General features: G+C 41.4%; 1 protein-coding gene across 1 annotated transcript; it reads right to left on the bottom strand.

Annotated features, from left to right (window-relative positions):
* Positions 1–585: 585 nt before the first annotated feature.
* ddx23 (DEAD (Asp-Glu-Ala-Asp) box polypeptide 23) lies at positions 586–7,513 on the bottom strand. Its single transcript, XM_073469915.1, has 17 exons — positions 7,426–7,513; positions 6,335–6,492; positions 6,030–6,149; positions 5,693–5,786; positions 5,537–5,602; positions 5,307–5,445; positions 5,083–5,216; positions 4,524–4,636; positions 4,268–4,411; positions 3,918–4,143; positions 3,573–3,718; positions 3,309–3,486; positions 2,562–2,804; positions 2,291–2,442; positions 2,095–2,203; positions 1,477–1,651; positions 586–1,371 (listed from the first exon to the last, which is right to left on the bottom strand). The coding sequence occupies exons 2-17, from the start codon at positions 6,490–6,492 to the stop codon at positions 1,148–1,150; spliced, it is 2,421 nt and encodes an 806-aa protein (XP_073326016.1). The 5' UTR covers positions 7,426–7,513; the 3' UTR covers positions 586–1,147.
* Between the last annotated feature and the right edge of the window lie 4,349 nt (positions 7,514–11,862).

Genomic DNA, 11,862 nt, shown 5'->3' with positions numbered 1-11,862 from the left:
TGTTGATGTGCATCCTCAGCTCTCATAGCAAGAAGCTGATTCAGATGTTTTCAGGGCTTTTCAACACAGACACAGGTTGGCGGCTGTGGTCAATTCTTACATAATGCACCTTTAAGAGGCTACATTTATGAGGAGAGAGTCTAGGTTTAAGGTCTTGTATGCTCTCTGCGGGCTAACAGGTGCTCAGAGGCACCATGTTGGCTACCCCTCCACTTCAGAGTTAAATACAATTAAACGTTTTGATTTGGTCAAAATGGTCGTTACGAATGTGGTCGTAATTAGTTTTAATTTATAATCCTCAGCAGGTCACTCAAATTAAAACCATACTGTACATAAACAACTTACCTATAGTATGTTACATAACGGTCCTACTTTCACTTGTTCTTGTTTTTATTCTTTTAGATGTTTCTATTCTCAGTTTTGGGGTAAAGTATTTCTGAATAACCAGTCTCCCACCGTCTGTGGTTCGAGTTATCAGGACAGACACCTGAATAAATGCATTAAAATGGTCAGACTCAGGTATCATCTCCCCATCTGACTTATGATAACCATCCATTTCACCCACAAAGACAATTATGAGCCAGATGTTGTCAAATTTGCTGTATTCACTTCATACAAATGTTTATATTTAAAACACTGGATTTAGTCAGTTTGCATGTAAAGCAAAAGAAATGGTCGTCACTTCTGGCATTGGTCTCTTTTACAGTCAGGAAACTCGAAATACGGTGACAGAAAATTAATAAAAATGCACAACATCGCACTTACTACTCATCTACACTCGCATCCTAGCTGGCATTCATCAAATCTGATAACTGAAGAGGAGCATTTATACAGTGCAGATCAGTTACATCATCAGGATCCAGCACGGGTTTATAGAAGCAAACAAACATCTACCACTGAGTCCATGTTTACACATCTTTGAACTGAGATTACAATCCCAAAACGAGTGTGGGGAGGATTTCTGTGTTCATTTCTACCAACAGACAAAAACAGACTGACAGAATGGGACACACTATGGAAAAAGAACAAAAGAAATAGGTGTAAATAATCTGCAGACCAAATCCTGAATGTAATGTGGAGGTACAACATGATAAAACAGTCCGAAACCCGAGTGTGTGTTCAGTGGAAGTCCAGTTTGTCTGGTAAATCAGGCAAAGATGGTCTCCTCGCGTCTCTTCTTGGTCAGGATGGTTCCTGGTTTGTGTTGAGCGTCCGGGTGGTTGGTCAGCTCCGGGGGGCAGGTGGAGACGGGGCTCTCGAGGATGGCCTGCTTCAGGTCGTAGAACACCGCCGAGTCCTCTTTGGTGAGGAAAGTCATAGCCACACCGCTCTTACCAGCACGACCCGTACGACCGATACGATGGATGTAGTCTGCAGGGGGAGGAAGAGGAGGAAAGTGATGCTACAGCCCATGATGGCCTCGAGGACACTTATAAATATAGACAAAAACACTGCACACAAACTGAGGCTTCTTACCTTCGATGTTCTTGGCCATGTCGTAGTTAAGCACCATGGAGACGTCCTGGATATCGATACCTCGACCAGCCACGTCTGTGGCCACCAGGATATCTTTGGCTCCTGCTTTGAGGTTGGAGAGCGCAAACTCTCTCTGTTCCTGGCCTTTTCCTCCGTGCAGGGTACAAGCATTGTACTGTGTGAAGAAGAAACAACTGAGGTTACATTTTGTTTATATACTTAGAATATTTCTGAACATCCAGTCAATCGACTGGCGTATAAGTTCAACTCATACTATAATAAGCAACTAGTTAATGGTTAACACATGTACCCTAATATAACCTTGGTTATTCAGTATGAAAGATTTATATTTTGTGTTTTTATCCTTGCTTGTCACATTGTTTTAGCAAATTTAATTCAAAATGTGATGACCTGTTTGTTTCTGTTGTTAGGCCAATCAAATGTGATCAAGGAAACAGTCCTGATGAAACAGATTAGCTGAGTTTTTCAGAATAAATAGTATAAATGTTTTTTTTCAAACTTAAATGTTGTTTGCTGCCTATATAGTCATGAACATTTAATAGTATGAAGAGAAAATTAACATTTGAAAAAAAAGTTTTCCCGTCTGCAGTGACTCACCCCCATCTTCTCCAGAGACTTGGCCAGCACGTCACAACCCTTCTTCTGGTTGACGAAGATGATGATGGGAGGCTCGAATCCATGTGACAGCACCTCCAGCAGCTTCTTCCTGCACCACAAAGAATCCAAAAACACTCAGTTCTGCACTTTGACAGAAATAAATGGGATGTTGTATCTTTACGGTAATATGTCTCACCTCTTCTCTCCCTCTGACATGAGCAGGACCTTCTGTTCGACTCTCTCGTGAGGTTTACCAGCAGAGCCGATGTAAACCACAGCTGGACGTCTCAGGTAGCTCCTTGCCAGCCTCTCAACAGCTGGAGGCATAGTAGCTGTGAACATGACCGTCTGAAAGGTGTAAAAAAACAAAAAACAAATACAGAGACTGAAAACACAAATACACAGTGAGAGCACCTGGCTCCGACACAACAGTCTGATGTTTGCAAACGTCTGACAGATAAACATACTTGTCTGTATTTATGTTTTCCAGATTCAAAGTTCATCATCATCTTCTCAGGGTCTTCCGCCTCCTCGGTGTCTGGTTTCTGATTGGTCACCGGGATGTACTCCAGAATCTTTTGGACGTCGGGCTCGAAGCCCATGTCAATCATACGATCAGCCTCGTCAAGGACCACGTACGTGCAGCGACCCAAGACCAGGTACCGGTTCTCCAGCACATCGATCAGACGTCCGGGGGTGGCGATCACAATCTGTTAGAAACACACAGTGGGTGACTATGTGTGATTTCTGTTTACATAGAAACGTTAGCTTATGAATATAGTGGCAGGGTGGGCTCTGTGTGTGTGTGTGTGTGTGTGTGTGTGTGTGTGTGTGTGTGTGTAGAGTGTCTGACATTATGCTTTGTTGAATTACAGTGTTTTTATAAACTAAAGAAAGCTTCTAAGAATAACGTTCACCAACTAAATTCCTTTTTACGTCGCACTTTTCACTACAGTTTCACCCTTTGAAAAGCCTGCTTTTGAGAAACAAATGTATAGAGCAATATTACATTCATAAATCAGTTAGCCAAATTGTTTATAACAACCCCAGTGGAACACAGCGCATAAAGTTTGTTCGAAATCCCAGAAAAACTCAACAAGGTATATTCCGTATATGTTACTGTGTCAAAATGAGACTGTTTTGTGTGTTTTACACTCTAAAAAACAATTTTAGAAAAAGTTGGTGCTTGCTGTATGCTAACTTTAGACACTCACCTCACAGCCCATCCTGAGACGGAAGCCCTGGTCCTCTCTGGAGATTCCTCCGATCACAGCCACAGTGCGGATGCCGAGCGGTTTACCGAACTTTATGGTCTCCTCTTCAATCTGCTGCGCCAACTCACGAGTCGGGGCCAAGATCACAGCATAAGGACCCTGATCTGAGTCTTCAATCCTGCAGCCAATCAGAAAGGAGAGGAATTTAACAGACGACTATATGGGTAAAAAATATATTGGGGCACTATCAATGATTTTACTTACCTATCTATTTTTGGCAGGGTGGTGATCCAGACCAGCAGTGGAATCAGGAAAGCAGCCGTTTTACCGCTACCTGTCTCGGCAACACCAATGATGTCACGGTTCTGTAAACCAATAGGAATGGCCTGCCTCTGGATAGGTGTCGGATCCTGGATTTTAAGACAAGTCATTATTAGTAATTCAGTTTGTAAAAGTCTGAGGAGATATTTAATCATGAGCATTTCACCTTTAACTCTGCACAACTGAAACTAAAATATATCAAATATAATAAACAATTACATGCATCTGCTGGTCAAAGTTACAAAAATCAAACACTCTCGAAAACTTGCACACAGACTCTCAACCGACCTTGTATCCACATTTGTCGATGACCTCCAGGATGTGTGCGGGCAGTGAATACTCCTTCCAGTTCCTGATGGGGTTCGGGATCTTTCCTCCCTTGGTGGTGATGCTGTAGTCCTCTCTGAAGATACGCCAGTCTCTGTCCGTCATCTCGTCCAGCTTCTTCTGAGACCAATGTCTGTCGTCCCAGCGCTGCTTTGCCTCCTTCTTGCGCATCTTCTTCAGTCTTGTCCTGAGAGAAAAAAACAGATTGGAATGAAGTCAGTATTTAGACTGATTTACAACTTTCTGGTCAGTTATATTTAATATACACTCAAGTTTCATGTTTTGGATTTGTTTTGCTTTGTTTCACTCACTCTTCCTGCTCCTTCTCCTCCAGTGTTCGCCTCTTTTCCATCAGGTCGCCATAAAACCGCGACTGCTCTCTCTTCTGCTGCTTCAAGTCGATACCAGCGATGAAGCCTCGTCCGTACAGCTGAACCTGATGTTTTTCTTTGTAACTGGAACACAGATTGGGAACATCATGCAGCTCAGACTGGTGCATATTCTGACAAAACACAGACGCGCTTCGATAACGTGTTCCACTGATATAATGTGTTCTTCTTCACTCACATTGGGTTGTAGTCTACTGACGTGTCTTCAGAAGCGTCCCACTCAAACACAAACTTCCTGTCATTTAGATGACGAGTTCTCCGACGTTTCTTGAGCCCGCCAAGGTAACGTTCCTGTAAAGAAAAATCAAATTGAAGGGTTCATGGTTCTCACTCCCCTAATGGCTTTAATTTTTCTTTTCTGCTATCGTATTTGTTCCCAAATAGGTCTGTATGTTGATGTTAACACATTTCCATCTCTCTGATCAGAAAAAAACATCTCTGGCTTCCTCTATTTTCTCACAGACATCAAATTTTACACAGAGCTGATTAAATAAAGTTGAAGAAGCAGATCTTCTGACAGATTTTAACTACAGACGAACAAATGAGTTTAGCGAGTTTAACAGTAGATTTATAATCATAACAATTATTACCACAGTGTGGGGGAAAATATCAATCTGGATCGGACTAAAATCACTTACAAGCACATGTAAAAATCTACAAGAGAAGTAAAACCAGTCTGAATATGGCTAAAGACTCAGTTTGATGAAAATATACAACTAACTTCTCTTGAGACTGACCTTGATAGCGTGGAGCTCTTTGCTTTTATCCTTCTCCTCTCTGAGCTTCTGTCGTCCATCATCGTCTTCATTCCCGTTGTTCTCTCGCTCCATTCGCTCTCTTCGCTCTCGTCTCTCCCTCTCCTGGGGGTCCTCTGTGACACACACTCTCAGTTAGGATCATTACAGTTCGATAACAGCATGCAGATTGTTTGAAAGTGACTGAACCACAGGCTGATACACACCCAGCATTTTTCTGCCCATGTCCTGGAACATCCTTCTCTTCTTCCTCTCATCTTCCAACATCCTCCTCCTATCCTCCGTCTGTAGCTCCCTCCGTTTCAGAGCCTCGGCCTCTCGCTCGGCCTTTGAGAGAAACTTGGGCTGAAAAGGAGAAAATGAGAAACGAAGTGAGGAACAAATAATCTTGGGTTTAAAATGTTTATGAAAATGTGAACCTCAGGAAAGTTCTCACCTTTGCCTCTGCTTCCTCTTCTGCCTTCTTCTTGGCAAGAAGCTCCTCCAAAGACAAAGGTTGGACCTGAACAAAAGCAACATAGGTCAAACACACAAATAACAACCTGAGAAAGGATGTAACGCCATGACAGATTCAGCCAAACCGGATTCTTACCTTCTCTTTCTTCTTTCTTTCATCTTCTTCCTCTTCTGTTTTTATATCTCTATCTCTCTTCACTTTGCCATCCTTCGATCTGGGCGAGGGACTTCTATAAAGGAGAGTGACAGACTGAATTTAAACCGGTATAAACAACCTCTTTCAAGAGAACAATCGTTCATTTGACTAATTTCAGTATTTAAAGGCCAAAAACAAAAATGCTGTGACATTTGCTCCCTTCAGGCACCCATCAAAATAATCGCTATTGTTTAGTAGTAATAATATTAATCAGCATTAACGCGTCATGCGATCCTTCTCAATCTCACAAAGCCTGTTATTTTCTGCATTCACGTACCTGGACTTCTTGCCACGATCTTTATCACGTCGATGGCCGTCTCTGTCCTTACGGCCCCTGTCTCGGTCCTTATCTCTTTCACGCTCTTTGTCTCTATCCTTGTCTTTCATGCGTCGGTCTCTGTCATTCAAGTACAAATTAGATACAATTTGTTGTCGAATGTCAAAATCAGACAAACTGTTATACAGAAAATAAAAAATAAAAAACATGGGACAAATGCTCTGTGTGTGAAAAAAAAGAAATTATTACAAATAGAACTTTATTCTAGTGATAAAGGTGGGTTTGTGTCCTTGCATTTTAGTTACCTTTCTGGAGATTTAGAGCGCTTTCGTTCACGAGAACGATGGCGGTTGCGTGAAGGTGAAGTTTTACGTTCCCGCTCTCTTGACCGGCTGCGTTTCCTCTCTCTGTCTTTGGTAGCCGAGGATTCGGCATCCTTCTTGTCTGTGGAGTCGGCTGCCATCTGCAAACATATGTCACAAACTTAAAATGTTAGTGCATTATTTAATTCTGTATTTGGACAATCACTTGAGCGGGTTTTGCTACAAGGTATTGTACATTATTACTGGACATGAATTCACACACAGCATACTTTCATGTAAGCTTTTTTTCTTTGCATTAATAAACCTCATTATTTGTTCAGCTTCTCAAAATTAATCTTTTTAAATCTAACAATTACTGAACTCTCAAGTTTAGACAACAAAAACGCCAAGCATAAATCCACGCTAAACACAATATAAGCAGTAGGATGGATATAAACACACATTACCAATAGACCATAAGACATAAACAAAACTAAACTGAGGGAAGCACAGTTGATGTTTAAACAGTTTGTAACTACTTGTACAGTCAGTGCAGATCCTGATGGGTTTAAGTTTATTTTAGCATGCAAAAACGAAGGCAAAGCATTAAAAAAATGCACTTTTTGTTATTTTTGTTTACGGTTTATGTCTCACTAGACTGCAATACAGAGTCCAACATGAGAATATGAAGTTGAACATGTGATGTCAGCTCTTCTCCATGAATACCCGCTTATATTTCGCATTACCAAGAACCTGTTTCTTACCCAACGGTAACGTGTGGTCTTACGGTAAAAGTTTCAGGCTCGTTTTAGTTCCCTATCAAAGTTCATCATCGTATGAAAGAAAGGTTAGCTTGTCATATGAGATGTTAAGAATGACATAAAAACAAGCAGCTCAGCCTCTGCAGAAGGGATAATGGATAGCGGTTAGTCTGAAGAAGCTAGCTCCTCACGCTAGCTAACAACTTAGCAAAGAAGCTAATTGTCTTCAAGAAAGTGCTCAAACATTCAACGCAGAAACCTAATTCAGGTCATATACATGCAATTCATTAAGCACAACCAGGGGATGTGTGGCTTGTGACATCTAAATCTTACCTTAATTTACGTGACTTGTCAACAAACACTGCGTTTTCCGTGCGCTTCAAGAAGACGCCATATTGTCAGCACGGCACGAGCGAAAGTACGCAAGGGTTTCTGGGAGTCGTAGTACTGAGCGGTCCAAACAAGAGTGGAGACGGCGCCATTTTACACTACATTTCCCATCGAAGTGGAGGCGTCTTCTAAAGGCCCCCGACTGTTTGTCACAAGAACACCTAAGTGCCTGACCAATAATAACCTGTTTGCCATTTTGGGCACAAGGTGGCGATCGTGTTACAAGTTAGCACGATACTGATGTTTGTACATTCATTCTAGCAGAAGTTGATACTTTATGGAAGGTTTATGTTTTTACAAATGGAACAGAAAAGCCGTGAATGAGCTAAATTGTGCGGCAGGTTAACTGCTAACTTTGGTTTATTTTACAGTTGACCTTTCAGACTGTTTTTAGAAAAATGGAAGGAGTTACATAAAGCTTTTGGATGCTTTTTTTGTATCCTTTTCTTTCATATCTATCTATCTATCTATCTATCTATCTATCTATCTATCTATCTATCTATCTATCTATCAAACAATCAGAAGCTTGTACCCCTCAAATGTAGTGCAGCCATGATGAAATAGGTCTGTCTGCTCAGTATCACTTCAAAACACTCTCCTCTGCCTATCCTCCTGCAGCAGATTAACATTCAAGAAGTGCTGTTAGTGCAGACTCTACCAGAATATGTTTTTCCTGTAATCTAAACCATCCTCTGGTGTGTACGTGTGTGTGTGTGCTCCTGCAGACAGATAAAAGACATTTTAGATGCTGTTATGCACAGCTACAGTCCGGATTGGCTCGATGCTGATTCATATTCCGGACCTGCCTCTTCATCCACGGGGAGATCAAGAGAGATTTATGGAGCCCTTCTGAAGGTGAAACAGTTTCAGGAGGAACAGATCAAAGTTGATAGCTTAAAAAAAGAAAGAAAGCACAGAGAGGGGATAGATACAGAGGAAGAAAACAATAGACTGGTCAGACAGTAACGTCAGAGGTGAATTTATATTTCAAACTGTGGTCATCCCTTGTTTCCCCTCATGAGCTTTAATTAAATTCTAAACAAGTTTGAGTAAGAGTCTGAGGATGAAAGCCGCAGATTAAATAAATTATGAATCCTTCACTCTGTCTCATACACTCACTACTACTGTGCAAAGAACTGTTATGTCTTCATTTGAGGGAATGTGCTTCAGGGTTACTCAGAAGCAGCCATGAGGTATGTTATTAATGACATCTGTGCTTTTCTTGCTGTGACAAATCTGCCATGAAAATGGTCTGTTGTCCTTTTTGTCTCAAGAACTGACATATTTACCATATTATTTTAGGGAATGTGAACACTTGAATAGAGATGATTAGCAGATGGTAAAAACTGGTGGGCAGGTGCAGACAAGCAGGTCTGGAATAACTGGTAAACCTAAATATGAAATCAGATGTAGATGAGAGCCATGACACTTAGATTTAGTTTCTGTTTTTTCATAATGTATGAGTTCTTTCCTTGAATATCTGGCTTGACCAAAACGCCCTACATAACACATGCATCAACGCTGTTGTCTTTGCCTGATTGGAACTCTTGTGTACAGAAAGTGATGATGATTGAAACTGACCAATCATTTTTTTTATGTCAAAGCTTTATGACTCAGGGAAAGAGACGCATTGGGAGAATGTATCATTTCAAACAGGAGTCTAACATTTTAAAAGGGTCAGTTTTAACCCAGACCATGTTTTCCTAAACCTGAACAAGTATTTTAGCTCCCTAAACCTGACCAAACAGCGACAGTGAACGTGGTGTAAACAGGATTCAACCCGTCTCGTCAGAGTTACTGTCATTTTTGTCACCCATTCAAAGACAACAGCTAACTCCAGATAGTTTTCATCACTGATTCCTAAATTGAAATTATGGTCCTGGAGCAACATTAATTATGATGTTGTAGGAACAACCCCAACATGGTGATATCAGATATACCGAGGAGGCACAGGGCCTTGAAGTCGCTTAATATCATGTTTTTTTTTTGTTTGTTTTGTACATTAAAGAATGTGAGTGGTATGATTTTCTTTCACTTGTGGAAGTGTGCTATGTAGAAATGTTCCCTATATTTCGACTCCACAAAACAATTTATAAAATGTACTTATTATGATGTTTGTGTTATTTATGGATACAGATTTTACACACTCATTACTACTTTCTTATGCCTCTTTGAATTAATCAGGTGTGTTTAATGTGCTTGAGGAGGACATTTAGACAGAGATATGACAGATTATATCTGTTAACTGGCCAAAAAAGTATCTACAGTTACCCTTGTGCAACATTTAATTTGTAATTTACCAACAAAACGTCTCTGGGTCAACGTTTCGTTTGTGTCACAGGCAGTTAATGATTCCTCAGGTCAGGAAGCTGACCTGCTTTCACCCAGGATTGTGTAATGTTGACGATTACCTAATTCTGATCACTAACAGCTGATTATTGATAACAGTTGAAGTTGATCTTTGTGCGTGCAAGCAAGGAGATCAATGTTAGAGGACTGATGAATCATGTCGTTTAGGGTCAACTCTTGTGTTCAAAACACTTTTGATTTTAAGATTTAACAGGCCCACAAATATTTACCACTTTTAAAGCCCTAGAAACCGACTTCTGCTGGGGTCTCCTGATTGGATGGCACAGATATGGCTGTGTTTAGCTGTTATCCAGATGCACACATCACATCTCCAACAGCAGCTCGCTCCCCCAACTCCTAACTGCAGTCGACCCCCATCCCAAGCACCTCGTGTGCCCCAGACTTGCCGCCCTTCCCCCCAATATTCCCCGATGCCAGGCATGGATGTCTAATTAAAGCCCTAGAAGAGCAGCGACTCTTGACATGCCCTCAGGGTGTGCCAAACAGTGCACATGGGCACGAAGAGGGGGATGATCTGGTGAAGGTGAACAGTGTGGGTACATGGGGATTTCTGGGGGTGTCATAACATGGCGGATAAGAGGTCGGGATAGTTGCACCAGGGGAATCTATTTACCTCTGGCGGGGACACAAGGGGTCTTATCATTTCAGCAGACCTGAGCTTGAGCTGTGTGTGTGTGTGTGTGTGTGTGTGTGTGTGTGTGTGTGTGTGTGTGTGTGTGTGTGTGTGTGTGTGTGTGTGTGTGCGTGTGTAGACCTGGCTCACCTCGCTGCACTTTGGGAACAAGAAAATATGCAGCGCAGACGAGATAAACTGCTTAGTATACACAGCACACACTGACACACATTCATACACCAATTCACATGTACATCATCACGCATGGATGCCCTTAGCTGCACATACAGTACTCTCTCACACACACACGTACAGATAATGGGACTGCACAGGCACATCTGAGACACGAGACAAAGAAACTTGGTTGAATGACAGAATTTACAGCCGTGATAAATAGATTTAATTTCAAAGAACCACAGACGAATGAATGTTTGATTTGATTTTCAGGACAATACGCACTGTATGCAAATGCTAATACAGCTTAAAGTGGTTAATATTAATGTGAGATGGTCCTCAGGGTTTGGGGCTATAGAAAGGCCGTGTGTGTGCTGTCTAGTGATGTCTGTGTGCCTCACTGAGTCGGCCAAAGCACACAGACATGCCCAGACTGAGAGCCTGGACCTGTCACATCCGAACAGCTTTGGACTGAACAATCCGAGAGACAGAGAAGGACGGATTGATTGAAAGAAACTTCACTTCAATAAGTCTGGAACAATCAGAAAGATTCAGCTTTGATTTTTTGTTATTTTTGTGCCGGCTCTGGCTGCTGCTGTCTAGTCTTTTGTGTAGAGGAGGGATGGCAGAACAATCCAGACACATGCAAACAATCTGAGAGAGAAATAACCATAATTTTAATATGAATATACAATGACAGTTTGTGTTTGAAAAGCTAAAAAGGACGTTCAAGGAATGGTTCAAGATCGTTACAAGTCTTGTATCTGTTTGGTGAATATACAGCCAGGAGCTTAGCTTAACATGAATACTGGAAACAGGAGGGAAACAGCTAACTCATGCTCTGTCTGAAGGTAAAAATAATCCGCTTACCAGCACTAAAACTCTCTTATTAATATATATGCTCATCGGACAGCACATAATCCCCTGTAAAACCATAAATTGTCTTTTTTAGACTTTTTTTCCAGGATCAAACATACAACAGATAATGTGTTTCTTTCGAGGTGCTGGGAGATGGATTTTGTTTCTTTAAGACAGAGCCTGGCTGTTTCCCAGACATGTGACTCTGATCCTTTGGTCTCAAGTCTCAAATCAACTCCCAAGTCATTTTATCTTCGGCAAGTCAAGTCATGTCGCAGGTTGTGTCAAGTTAAGTCAAGTCATTAGTTAAAGAGACAGGCACTACACCTCAGTGTTCAGATAGAGGGTGAATAGAAGTGCCGCAG

The sequence above is a fragment of the Pagrus major genome, chromosome 7 (assembly GCF_040436345.1).
Source record: "Pagrus major chromosome 7, Pma_NU_1.0".
Lineage (NCBI taxonomy): Eukaryota > Metazoa > Chordata > Actinopteri > Spariformes > Sparidae > Pagrus > Pagrus major.
Note: the sequence above shows the minus strand (reverse complement) of the source record. Positions and strands in the feature narration are given on the sequence as shown.

Coding starts and splice junctions, on each gene's coding strand:
- ddx23 (XM_073469915.1), bottom strand. CDS start 6,492: ATGGCAGCCGACTCCACAGACAAGAAGGATGCCGAATCCTCGGCTACC. Junction 2,805..3,308: donor GTCTCAGGATGGGCTGTGAG/GTGAGTGTCTAA, acceptor TGTTTCTAACAG/ATTGTGATCGCCACCCCCGG. Junction 2,443..2,561: donor GAAAACATAAATACAGACAA/GTATGTTTATCT, acceptor TACACCTTTCAG/ACGGTCATGTTCACAGCTAC.